Source organism: Pseudonaja textilis, chromosome 4 (genome assembly GCF_049901715.1).
Source record: "Pseudonaja textilis isolate UNSWEBS1 chromosome 4, rPseTex1.2, whole genome shotgun sequence".
NCBI classification, from domain to species: domain Eukaryota; kingdom Metazoa; phylum Chordata; class Lepidosauria; order Squamata; family Elapidae; genus Pseudonaja; species Pseudonaja textilis.
Window position 1 is genome coordinate 25,076,729 of NC_141993.1, and position 13,963 is coordinate 25,090,691.

General features: G+C 40.7%; 1 protein-coding gene across 2 annotated transcripts in view; it reads right to left on the reverse strand.

Moving 5' to 3' along the window:
- Positions 1–1,366: 1,366 nt before the first annotated feature.
- HTR7 (5-hydroxytryptamine receptor 7) overlaps positions 1,367–13,963 on the reverse strand; it is a 90,947-nt gene continuing 78,350 nt past the window's right edge. Inside the window, exons 2-3 of one of the 2 annotated variants that reach the window (XM_087932409.1) lie at positions 11,014–11,768; positions 1,367–3,927 (exon numbers count right to left, since the gene is read on the reverse strand). In XM_087932409.1, the coding sequence (XP_087788535.1) occupies positions 11,015–11,768 (754 nt within the window). In that variant the 3' untranslated portion in view covers positions 1,367–3,927; position 11,014. The remainder of the gene's footprint in view (positions 3,928–11,013; positions 11,769–13,963) is intronic. The other variant, XM_026710543.2, reaches the window with a different exon arrangement.

A 13,963-nucleotide genomic window follows, 5' to 3' on the forward strand; every position in this document is an offset into this window, starting at 1 on the left:
GCTTTTTTCCTCACTGTAGGATACTGTGTTTGTTATTATTTTATTATTCTTTGGGGTTGAACTTTTGTTTTATTTAATAAAAAGAAATCCCAGTTATAGTTAATGCGTAGAGGGACTGACATAATGAGGCTGTTGAGAAACTATAGTATAAAGGACCAACTGATGAACCCCATGGCAATATTACAATTCTTAGAATTGTCTCCAAACCAAATAGCAGCCATAAAGGATATAAACGTGATATGCAGTAAGTTTCTCTAAAAATATATGAAGCGTTGGAAATCCAAATAACTAATTACTCAACTGAAACAGGAGAGTGCTTTAAAAATTTACACGTTACCCCTCTTCCTGATGTTTAAATGTCTTTTTTGCTTCGTGTCTTTTCTAAAAGTCTGTAGAGATTCTCAAGTCATCCAACTCCTGAAAAAGCACCTGTTGTGGTTTGCCAGCAGCAGGTGTGGACAGCTGAGGTCTCAAAGAGCGAGGACTTAGATGAAGGGCCTGCGTGTGATACAGAGATGGGACCAGGACCATCAGGGAGTGGAATGCTGCCTCTGGAGATTGTGGAGGCTGGCAGCAGTGATGAAGAGGTGCCCAAGGAGCCTGTGCCCAGTGCAAAGAGCAGTTGCAGTAGCACAGGCGACTCGGGAGTAAGGCTGCAAGGTAATGACCTCTCCCTCAAGTGATAAAACCAGCTGAGAAACCGGAGTTCTTTGCAGGAAGCAAATAAGTTTTTGCACTCAAGCCTTGTGGACATTCGGAATATCTTGGTTGGTGTTTGGAGACTCTTTGTGTTTGAAATATTTCTTAGTAACTTCACCTTGGGTTCTTGTCAGCCTTGCACAACCTTGGCAAGGCTCGCTTTTATCAGAGACAATTAGTTTCAAACAGCCTTTTAACTGGGAAGGAACAGAATTCATAAAGAATCATTAAAAGGTTTTGCTGTTAACCTCTGTTTCGTGTTTGTTTCCTTGGAACAAGGTTTGGGTCAGAACAGCACCTGAGTCTACATTTCTAGCTCCCAAACATGGACTATAATGATCTGGAGTAACTTGCACTGATTTAAGATAATTTCTGAAATGATCAACAAAAGATACTACTATTGTAAATATACAGAAGACCTTTTAACACCCCCCCCCAAAAAAAAACCCCACTGAAGAACTATAAAGCACACATAGACTGCACCTCAATTTTCTCCATTTTCCCACACCCATAAACCAGAGCAGATCAAAGCCATATTTTGCATCTTTTTCCCCAATTTGAAAAAAAAAAATTCCAGTTGTCAACAGAATCCATGAAAGTCTCTCCTTCAGACAATGAATTTTCATCTCTTCAAGACGTTTATAAATACAGTAAGCTTTTATGTTGGAACACTGAACTTTATTTAAAATGGTCAACACCGACACATTCTGTAACAACAGTTACAGGAGAGACAACTTGGTGCAGAGGAACCCGTGTTTGGATAATAATTGCATTGACTGACCTTTCGGGCAGATTTGTCTTAAAGGGCCATGTTTGATTTCATATGAACAGTTTTATTTCATATAAACTAGATTAACTTTCTTAGCTTCCCACAAAGCATCCTGAGCATATGATCAGGTGGGTAATCTGAAGATTTAGAGGACTCAAAACTCTCGTGTACATCTTTTCCTAGGATTTAAATCAACAATGATAGTTAAACCTTGTACAGGAAGTCCTCGACTTTCAACAGTTCATTTAGTGACCGAAAGTTATAATGGCACTGAAAACAGTGACTTATGATCCAGGAGCCTCTTTGGCGCAGTGGTTAGTGCAGTACTGCAAGCTACTTCTGCAGCCAGCTGCCTACAATTTGGCAGTTCAAATCCCACCAGGTTGACTCAGCCTTCCATCCTTCCGAGGTCGGTAAAACTAGGACCTAGATTGTTGGGGGCAATTTGCTGACTCTGTAAACCACTTAGAGAGGGGTATATAAGTCTAAGTGCTGTTGTTATTTTTCCCCCCTTATGAGCAGTGCAGCATCCTCATGGTCCTGCGATTTATATTCAGATGCTTGGCCACTGGTTCATACTTATAACGGTTGCAGTGCCCTGTAACCATCTTTTGCGACTCCTGACAAGAAAAGTCAAGGGGGAAGCCAGGTTCACCAAACAACTGTGTTACTAATTTAACAACTGCAGTGATTCACTCAACCAATGTGACGAGAAAAGTCGTAAAATGGGACAAAATGCACTTAACCAATTTCTCCCTTAGCAACCTAAATCCTGGGCTCGGCTGTGGTTGGTTGTAAGTCGAGGACCGCTTGTAAAACCAGGAGCACAAATATACATACCTTTGAGTAGATGACCCTGAGGAATGGAATGGAGGCATAGCACTTATGTCATGGAATCCAAATATGCAGACTGGGCCTTAAGACAAAATCCACCACTTTAGGATCAGATACACTTCAGCATCCTCTTCCAGGTTTACTCTATACTCTGTACTTGCGACCCATAAATAGGGCATTTATTGAGCCTATGCTAACTAGTAGTCTCGATGTGCTGATTGGTCAGATCTTTTTTTTATCAAACAACACTCATATTTAAAATACTCCTAATTACTGCCTGAAGGTGTTTTTTAGTTATCTGTTGACATTTAATCTTGAGCAAATTTCCCATGAGAAAACATTTGAAGTATCTGCATATGTGTGTGTGTGTATGGGGGGTGGGGAGATCAAAGAAGCCAAAATGGGGCTTGCAACTTCTTGAAACCCTGCCCTTTTTTAAAAAACATTCAAGACATCTTAAAAGGGGCGGGCTTAGGAATATGGCTTTTATCTTGATTTTTTGACTCCTTTCCCATGAATATCACTGGAACTCTTAACAAAACTTGAATAACTAACTGCATTAAAATGCACGTATTAACGTGCTGAATATATCTTTTTTTCTGAATTAACCATAGCTCTACAATTTCTAAAACATTTGTGACACTTGGCCCCTTTTGGTACTTATCAAAATGGCTAAATGTTTATTTCCATTTCACACTTGGAAATGTGTTCCTTGAAAATGTATGCAATATAAATCTAACATGTGACTGCAATTCTCATTCAGCCCCTCGACCAAAGGAAGAAATTTAGAAAGAAAGTGAACAATAGAAGAGCTAAAAAAAAAGAAGTGGACCAAAACTATGAAACCAAACTAAAACTGTATTATTCTTTGCCCATCTGGCTTCCTTGAAAGAAACAAATGTGGATAGGTTGATATTGATGACAATTTATTCCATTTGCCCGGCATATAATTCAATCATTTTTTCCTATAAAGGAAATGTTGACAATTTAGAAGTTACTTAGCTATCGCTCACTGAAATATTATAAAATTATCCTAGTGGTGATTTCCACAAGCTCCTTGGGGCTTTTCCTTTGATGCTGTTTTGACACACATGGAAAAGCATCACACTGGGATGATGCTTTCGTCAAAACTGATCCCTTGCCCCACCTTTCCAGTAGACACTGCTGGATCTGAGGACAATATACACAAGGACCTTTGTTAAAGTCAAAAGACTGATGGAACAAAGTTGGACGTTCCTCAGAGGAAGTCAAAGACCTCATCGTCTGCCATTCCCCCTATGGGCTAAACTACTTATTGCTGATGTTATTTGCTTTACGAAACAAATATAAAGGGGCTTATTTATGCACAGGTAGCATTTGTTCTGCTAAGAGACACAAAACAGGGAAAATGAGAAAAAGAAAAATGTCACTGGATTGGCAGGATTACATTTAATACTGTTATACCAAGTTTGTAAACTTCCTTTACAGCATTTCCTCACAAAGTCGATTAGCAGCATTTTATTCACCCTACAAGGTTTTCTTCAACGCCTCGATTTGTAGCTATTTCCACCGATTCACAGCCCCTTGTCCCATCAGCATTCAATCATAAGTCGTGGCTCTTCCTTCTTGAGTAATCAGAGTTCCTCCTGTTTCGTTAAAAAAAAAAATCACAAACATTCAGACTCTATATAAGTTCAACTGCTCAACTATCACCCAAAATGGTGGATTCCCCCTTACATATTTTCAGTTCAGGGTGGCTGAACCTTGCCTGATGCCCAGCAAAACTTCCCATGCCAGATGGGATCAGGTGACATGGATGTCTACAGAGGCCACCAGAGGAAAGAAATAACACAATGATTCAAATGATGTGAATAATTGCATAACGACATCATTTGCACGATGACATTGCGATGCAAGTGTCAAGAGGTTGATGTTCTCTTGGCTTCTTCTGGATGAAGCTAGAACTGAATCATGACATCATTTCTCCATTCAGAGGGCAGCTGTGTTTTACTGTCAAGGCCTGTGAGACTGGCAAACTTAGGAAAGAATAATTGGACTACTGTAAAGAACTTTATTGGGGGTGGGGCAATGTAATAGCATTTTGAAAGTCTGCCAAAGCAGCTCCCCAGATAAATTTATGCCTAGTTTAATTGAGACAGAGTTATTCCTTCTCAGACTTATTTCCTGCCCTACGCTGAGGTGTCTCTTTTATAATGGCCATTTCTTTCTCCATGTGTCTAGATCGCCTGCTATATGTGCCATCATATAATCAGCCACTAGGTTGGTCTTCATGCTGTACTTGGGGGAAAGGTACACTTCAGCTACCTCCATTACCCCAAATGGAAAAAAAAAAAAGCTGATGGAACCAAAGAAGTAGACAGGATGTTAATCCATGATCAGGATAAAAGGAAGGATACCCTTAGATACTTCCTAATTACGGAAATTGCAAGAATCCTGCATTCACCAAGAAGTTCACCAACACGTTCAATTAAAAAAAAAAGACATAGAATTTATAAAGGATATATTTCAAACTGGAGAAGAATAATTTGGGCGGGGCGGTGGGGGAGAGAGAAGCCAGCTTAGTCAAAAAGAAGTTTTCCCATTAAAAGTTTTGTACCTGTTCTTAGGAAATGGTGACCTCACTGGCTTTTGCAGGAGGGCTCATTAAAATCAAGATTGCAGTCATGCAAGCAAAGCCCTTTGCCCATGTCTGCGCTGATACACGTATCAAAAAAATGGGACTTCACTTGGTTGTAACTGTTATCTTGACTTTTATTTTTACGCATCTCTCCCCTGCTGGGACACATCTTAAGGCAAACTCAATATCCCCTTACTTACAGAAGGGGAGGGTTTAAAAAAAAAAGAGCAATGCGAGCTGTTCAGCTTTCATGATAGTGTTGTGTTTGAAATATTACATTAATCAAAATACCCAATATTTTGATCGTAAAATGTCAAATTCCAGGACAGTGATTTCCAGATCAAAGCGTTTCTGTAATGATCAGAACCATCTGTTTTTAACTTGAAACGTTTAAAATGCAAGACAAGTTGCCTCCCTCTATCCAGTATTATAATCATCTTTCTATTACAAATTGTATTTAAAAGATAATAGAAATTAGAGTAGTAAAAATAATAAAAAATATACTTTTCCTTTGGCTTAACAAGAGCATTGACAACCAGTTGGTGCAGTGGTTAAGGCATCGGGTTAGATGCTTTAACCACCAGGAGACCATGCATTCTTGTCCCATCTTAGGCACAAACCCAGCTGGATGACCTTGGGCTGGTCACTTTCTCTTGGCCTTGGAAGGAGGCAACGGCAAACCACTTTTGAATAACATTGCCAAGAAACTGCAGGGACTTGTCCAGACTGTCTCTGAGAATTGGACGCAATTGAGCTGAAGGGAAGAAGTTTGTCTACAAATTAAGGTTAATATGAAACACTAAAATGGTTTCCTTAAACTATGGTATAGGGATTTTTTAAATACAAACTATGGTTGCATGAGTAGAGGAGAGATCATAAGCTTGATGTTTGCTCTTACGTGTTCTTTTTGCACTAATGTGACTTAGCACAGCCATTCCAATCAAGATGCTATTTAGAAAGGTAGACTTCAGTTACCTAAATTCCCAAACCAACAGAGTCGTTGATGAGAATTATGAAAGCTGGAAGTCTACAAAACTAGAAAGCACCCACAATAGGAAGCACGGTTGAGCATCTTTGTGCTCAATGGAAAGGACAACACTGATAAATCTTCAAGAGGGAAAGATATTCCATTATCTCTTAACAAAAAAAAAAAAAGTTTCATTCATTAGAACACTAATAAAACTGAGTGACCTTTTGGGTATTTTAATGATACTTTAAATAAATACAAAGATCGGCGAAACACCTGCTTTTTAAAAGTTTCGATGTTTTTCAACCAGTTCAGATAATGTTATTAGAAGGTCCTCCACATAAGTAAAATGCAGATTTATAAACTCTTCCTGCACATTTCCCCTCCAATGCATTTTCAACCTACATTTTCCCACATCATCTTCACCATCTGCAGATTCTCAAATGCATTTAGCACTGAACTGGAGCTCCTGGGAAGCCAATCATGACTTTGTCTAAGCTAACTAATATTGCCGTGGGTGAAGCACACGGTCTTTCAACTCTTGTTGTGGTTTGCCGGCAACAGGTGCAGACGCTTGAGGTCTTGGGAGAGCGAGGACTCAGATGAGAGGCCTGCCCGTGATGCTCGTAGAAAAGAGCAGCTGCAGCAGCACAGGTGACTAAGGAGTAAGGCTGCAAGGTAACGGCCCCTCCCTTAAGAGACAAAAGCCAGCCTGAGAGATCGGAGTTCTTTGCGGGAAGCAAAGAAGTTCTTGCACTTCAAGCCTTGTGGAAGTTCGGACTATCTTGGTTTGTGTTTTTGTTTGGAATATTTCTTGGCAACTTAATCTAGTGCTTTTGGCAACCTTGCACAACCTTGGCAAGGCTCGTTCTTATCAGAGACAATTAGTTTTAATAGCCTTTTAACCGTGAAATAACAGGATTCGCGGAGAAGCATTAAAAGGTTTTGCTTGTATCTCTGCTCGGTGTTTGTTGACTTGGAACAAAGTTGAGTCAGAACAACTCTGCCGGTTGTACAGTTGGATTGCCTCTCCCCACCAAATTCCCACCGCTCCACAAAACCAAAAGAAGAAACAGTCTTCAGTTTGTGGTGGTGCTTCCTAGCAAGCCCAGTGAAGGGTTCTATTGCAGGAGATCCTGAAAATATAGTTAATGCCATTAATTCTCTCTTGGAACCGTTTCTCCACACTGAGGTTTTAGGATGAGGCAGGTTGCCCAAGGAGAAAGCAAACACAGCACTCACAAACACCGGATTTCTTTCTGGGAATGCATAGCTGAAGCAAGAGAAGATTCAAAAAAATATATTTCCAAATGGTAGCCAAGAAATTGAATGCTTAGGATTTTGCACCTTTTACTGCTGGTTTGGTGTTGGGAGTAGATTGGGGTGAGATGGACTAACAAACATCTTCAGTCAATGTCCTTTTCAGCTCCTCCATTTATTCATGATATTGTCTACTTTTTTGCCTTCTTTATAACTTTCGCTTGATTTTTCCCTACCTCAGTGAGGAAGAAAGAAGAGCCTTCTTTATTTAAGAAAAATAATTGTGTAAAAGAAGCTCAATGATCAACTTTCCCACAAAATTATCCAAGAAAGATCACCCAAGAAGTTATCAAACAAATATCAGAATAGGTCTCAAAAACTTTTTTTTCTGCACCAATAGTGGAAAAGAATTTATTCCTGAGCCAAGCTCAGTCAAACCCTATTCACGATAAAGCTCCCAGGGTGAGAGGATATATCACAAAACGAGGACCAGAAACCCTGAAAAAAGTAGGGAAAGTGGGATAGTTTTTGTATTTGTCAAGACTTCTTTGGAAGCACAAACCACAAAGCTAATCTTATCACTTCGCCATCCCTCCAGTGACTCCAAATTAAAGAATACCATGACTCATTACTCTTGTGTGGTTTTACTCTTCTTTTTGTTTATGTATTGGTGCTAAGGCATAATGTGCCTTGGGCTCCAGTGTTATACTTGAACCTAACCTCTGTGGATTGTAAACTATAATTTATAAGTGAAGTTAAGTTCAAGAATTATGGCTTTGTGTGAGGTGTGAATGCCATCTTAATTTGCTATCTGAGAAGGAGGCATGGTTCCTGCTAAATCAGAAGTTATGTTTGCAGCCCTGGGAATTCCTAAAGCTGTTAATTCTAATAAAGATTCTAGCCCAAATCTTTGAGAACAGTCCCAAATAAATAATGGAGGGCCTTTATTTGGAAGTTGGAATTTGCAAAATGATGTTTTTGTCTGGAAGTCTTTCTGTTTTCTGAATATATGTCAAGCTTGACTTCTGCAGATTAAAATAGTCCAAGAAAATGAATTAAAGGAGAGAAAAAAACCCACTTATTTTAACAGATCATTCACTATCGTCTGGCTGTTTGAAATCTGGGAAATGTAGGAAATCAGTAAAAAAAATTAATTAACCATGACATATACAGTGAAACGATGTTTTACATTGCGTAACTTGATTATTGTTTATTTATTTTTACTCAAGCTTTCTCACAAATGTTTTTTTGAAAGGGTTTCCAAAACATGAAGCTGATTAAAACATTATTAAACAGATAGCATCAATCCAACTCAGCAGCCAACCAGCCTATATATTGAATAAATGATTTTATTTTTTTTTGGCATGTCAGCAGAAAGAGAATGTAAGAGAACAAGGACTGAAAGTTGCCAGCATGAAGGCCAATTCTCCATTCATACAAGACCTTCTGTGGCGGTGCCAGAATTAAGAGAGGGACCTTCCTTAAACTCTCACATCTCCCAAGTCTGAAGGGTTTTATGTAGTACAATCAGCACTTTGAATTGTGTCTGGAAAAAGCACAAATTATTTTAAAGCCATTTAAATCAAAAAGTCTTATGCTTTACGTTAAGACCCTGCAAGGCTCTGGATCTGAAGGGGAAAAGTTCTCCAGAACATTTGCAAGCCAATGGCAACTCTTTAGTTGTTTTCCTGGATATTGAAGCCATTATGGATGGCAAATCCACAATCCTCTGATAAACCACACTTGATTTTAGGAGTAGCTATGAGTGTTCAATATTCTCTAAAGCAGGGGTATCAAACTCAATTTCATTGAGGGCCACATCAGGGTTGTGTTTGACCTGGGGAGGGGCAGGGGGGGCATGGCCATCTCGACATCACTTGTGTTGGGGACACCTGTGGTGGCCCAGGAGGGGCTGAGAGGATCCACTTTTGCTAGTACTCTGCCAGTGAACATGGAGCTCGTGGGGCTGTGCATAGCCCTCCCAAGTTCTGTTTTCACTGGTAGAGGGCAGCAGGAGGCCGTCGCAGCCAAAAATGGAGCCTGGGAGGCCTCCTGAGCTCTGTTTTTGCTGGCAGAGGCACCACAAACTAGTCCTTTGCTATTTCCAGGGTGGCTCCGCGGGCCTGATCTAAGCACCCCGTGAGCCTTGAGTTTGGCCCTCCTGCTCTAATGCATCTTTTCTCCTTCAAATCCCAAAAGTGATTCATTATGATTACTCCCAATCAGCAATCTGCCTGTAACATTCATAAGACATGTGATACTTACGATAAACAGAATGAGGGGAAAATTGAAACCCTAAGAACACAATAGGTCAACGATTTCCCAGAATCACAGGAACCATTATCCCTCCAAAGGGATATAAAAGAATCTCAGGCAAGTTAACAAAATAGTCATCATACATGAGAACACAAGAGAACAAGGAATTCCAGGGCTTGAAGGCGCTGGCAAAAGTGGAATATTGGAAACCGGACAGAAATTATGAAAAATCAGTGGGGATTTGAAAGGAGACTTCTTCCCTTGTAATGAAATCTTGGCACTATCTCTTTGAATGTGAAGGAAATCACAGGATGTTACCCAGAAGAATGTACTAATATCTGTTCCTACTCAGCCGATCTTATAACCACTTTTACAAGCCAGGAAGAGCAAGAATGAAGCTTTTACCACCTCAATATAAACTTTAGAGTCCGGTTTAGCCTGAATTCAAGCAATTTGATCTATTAAGTATTTTATGAATTGATTATACTAGACTGCTGGAGTAGTTTATGTCTTCCTCTGGGAGTCCAGAATTCAATCGGCTTTTGAACATTGTTGGACAATTCAGTGCAGACAACATAGTGCCTAGAAAAAAATGATGCATTCACTACGATCAGTGCAACAGCTAGGACCTTAAAACAGGTTCTACACCACATTCAGTCTGGTTCCGTTTTTCACTAATGTTGCTGTCATTATCCCATTGCTTTTCATTGTTGGTTCTACTGACAGAAGAGGGCACCTAGAAGAGCTCCTGTCCAACGAGATCATTATCTGATTTCAGAGTTCAGCCATTACACCTCTGTTTGTCCACCCTCCAAGTTTTGTTTGGTGCTACAAGTGTTCAAAGGTGAACAGGTCTACCTTTACCCATGCAATCTCTTTCAGTCAGCTTTATCAAATAAAAGCCATATCAATAATTTTGGAAACTAAATATCTATTTGCTAATGCATTAGTGTTCCACAACAGTATCCCCTCGGGGACAGCCACGGCACCATAGGCAGGAAATTAACTCCGTATTAAGGCTAGAATGAAGCTTATTGCAAGCTTTAATCTTGCAAGTCTTGATTTTTTTTTTCTCCCCTCATTCTGATATCCCAGTGAGTTAAGGAGGAGCCAGCCTCACTCTTTTTCTAGCACTTTCCTTTCCCAGGACTCAAGCAATACTTCTATCCTTTTTGTTTTTGTAATGACTTCTATTTCTTCAAGGCCATCTCCACGGCTCTCTGCACTGAGGCCACCTGAGCCATCTGAATACTGTCTGGGAGCATTCAACAGTCTGTTGTGCTCATATTTTGTACTCTAATTTGTCTCTGCTGATAGTACTCCCTAGTACACAAAGTAATCTGGATGTTACAGGTATGCAGTAGCCGAGTAACCTAGGTTTTTACTTTCTTACTCATTTTCATAAATAGGATGTCCTTCACTTTTTGTCAACTTTCCCCGTAACGTCTCCAAACATAAGGCCCTTTTTGGTGTCTCCATGACTCAGTGGTCCCATAAATAAAGAAATGTCTAGCAACCTATTTGCAGATTGTTTGATCTAGGCTTGGTTTTATTTGGGACAGAAAGTCTATACGGGAACTTGAAAGTAAGTGTAAATAAAAGGGAAATGACCTTACAGAACAAACTCTGGTTTTTCAGCAAGCTTCAGGGCCTCATGCATGCCTGCAGCCGAGAGTTTACGGTTGATGTTCCTATATCTACATTGCAGCAGATTGCGGTAGGTGGTCCTCAGGTCCCGATTGAAGAAGGCATATATAAATGGGTTAATCAAAGAGTTGGCATAACCCAACCAGAGAAATGTCCTCTCAACCCACAAAGGGATGCAACTGCAAGAGGTCCCACAGATGAAGGGTCTAGCAGTAGAAAGGATGAAAAAGGGCAGCCAGCATACAGTAAAGGCCCCTACAATTATTCCGAGGGTAGTGGCTGCTTTTTGCTCCCTTTTGAAAATAGAAATGTTCTTCCGTTCATGTTTCAGCAGGCGTGAAAAATTGGCACACTCTTCGGATTCCTTGTGCAGTTTCACGACGCCGTTGGCTGAAACCATCCCTTCACGTTCGTTGGGCCTTGGGAAACCAGCAAATTTGTGTTTGGCTGCACTTTTCTTGGCAGCTTTGTAGATCTGATAGTACATGAACAGCATCACTGACATGGGGATGTAAAATGCAACAGCAGTTGAATAAATTGTGTAGCCGAAATCTTGGCTGATTAAACAAACTTTGTTGTCATTAATATTCTGAGCCCATCCAAACAGTGGAGGCAAAGTGATGGAAGCAGACAGCAGCCACACGCAAAGAATCATTTTAGCCATACACTTTCCATTTTGTCTTACGGGATAGGTGAGAGGTCTAGTTATGCCAAGATACCTAGAGAGATAAAAACAAACACCAAGAGTTAGTCTGTTCTGACCCAGGCTTCGTTAAACGTACTGAAACACAAACTTGTTTGAAAAGCAAAACCTATTTTAATGCAAAGCTGGGAATTACTTTCATTTCTAGCCAGAACTCATTATAAACAGTTCCCCAAGATAAGCCCACATTCCTCAGTGCTGAGGAATGCTGCAAAAAACAGAAGTCTCCAAAATAATCATAACAGAACACCCACCCACCCCCCGAAGTATCAGAAAAAAATGACCAGAGTACGCAGAGCTTCAAGAAGGACTTGGAATCTAATTGAATTGCTTTGCTTCCTGCAAAGCTTTCATCGAGGTCTGACTTTTATCCCTTATGGGAGGGGTAATCACCTCCCAGCCTTACTCCTGAGTTGCCCCGTCTGCTCCAGCTGCTCTCGCCTTCTAGCAGCTCTGCGCACACACGCACTGGGTCCTCTGCTGAAAATCAGCTGTGAGGCCTGGTTTAGGCCTTTTTGGTCCTCCCAAGGGCTTGAAAAAAAGCCTCTGCAGGCCAAATAGGCCCATTTCATCACTTCCGGTATTACAGGAAGTGATGAAACGGTCTATTTGGCCTGCAGAGGCTTTTTTCAAGCCCCTGAAAGCCTGAAAAAGGCCTCAAACCAGTCAAAAATCAGCTGTGAGGCGCAGTGCAGGTAAGGGGGGAGGGGCGAGGGGATTGTGCGCACATGCACAGGGGGTGGGCGCATTGCCTTCTGGGTGCTGGCATGCAAGTGCATGAGCGGCAGCATACGTACAATTTTTGGCACAGGAGCCCAAAAAGGTTAGCAGTCTATGTTCACTGTCAGTTTGTGGACTGGAACTATTTATGCCCCATATGGGGAGATGTACAAATAATAATTTGATCAATTGATAAACCTGTCCCATGCATGCAGGGACGCACATCTTTCTTCGAAATTAGCACACTTCTTTAAACACACAATTTCTAAATTATCAGACTACAGAGAACAAACTGCCGAACAGGAATTCTATCTATCCTTCAGTCTGATGTTCCCCAAATACAAATTGAGTGCTCCACAGAGTGCTCCACAGAGAGTGCTAAATTAGGCTATGGTCAGCATGGATTCAAAGCTCTATCAATATTTCTGGAGTAAGAAATTTGGACCGCACTAGACACCCTTTTCAGGACTGTTTCTTAAAAGATCAAAGCTGGTTTAAAAAAAATATTTACAGGAATGCTCACACTGGCCGCAAACAATCGCTAGAAATTAAAAGGGGGAAGTGGCTGCAGCTCTGTGCCTTGTTTGAAAATAGCAATAGCACTTAGAAATATATACTGCTTCGTGGTGCTTTATAGACCTCTGTAAGTGGTATGGACAGTTGGCATATTGCCCCCAACAATCAGGCTCCTCGTTTTACCAACCATGGAAAGAGGGAAGGCTAGGTCAACCTTGAGCCGGTGAGAATCAAACTGCTAGCAGTCGTCAGAAGTAGCTTGCAATACTGCCTTCTAACCAGTGCGCCACCACAACTCATAATAGAACACATCTCTAGAAATTAAAAATGGAGAATGGCTACAGCTCTGTGCCTTTTTTTGAAAGTATCGCTTCACAGTGCTGGGCCTACCTCTTCCCCTCCTACCACAAAGGAAAAGGAAAAAGAAAAGGAAAGAAAAAAGAAAAGATTGTAGTGAGCATTCCAAGGAGCTGTAGGAAGAAGAGCAATCTCTCCTGCCCCAGTTTGCCTTCTGGTAAATGGAGGTTGGTGCTTTTTCGTGCCCATCATGGAAAGCATTTTATGAGGGTGACCGGAACATGCTCTTAAAAACTCCTATTTTCTCCCCAATCTGCATCTGATTGTGTTATCTTCTTTCAACTTATGAACGGCTTTTGGCTTCCTTCCATAGCCAATACAAATACTGCAATGGCAGTATTTCAATAGTAGAAAACTGGTTCTGCAAGTAACAAGTCCAATTTTCTTTTTCTTCTTCCCTAATAAATTGGAAAATTCCTATGGAGATCCTGGATAGTCCCAATCATTATCAAAGCTGTGGTGGATGGAACAGAGATTGATAGTCATAAGAAGGCGTTAGGTCCTATTGCTGGGGAATTCTGGCATTGTCTCTATTTCCTTAAAATAGCTATGAACTGCTTACACCAAGTTGCTTGTAGGGAAATAAAATGTAATGGCTATTTCCCAATCACAATACAA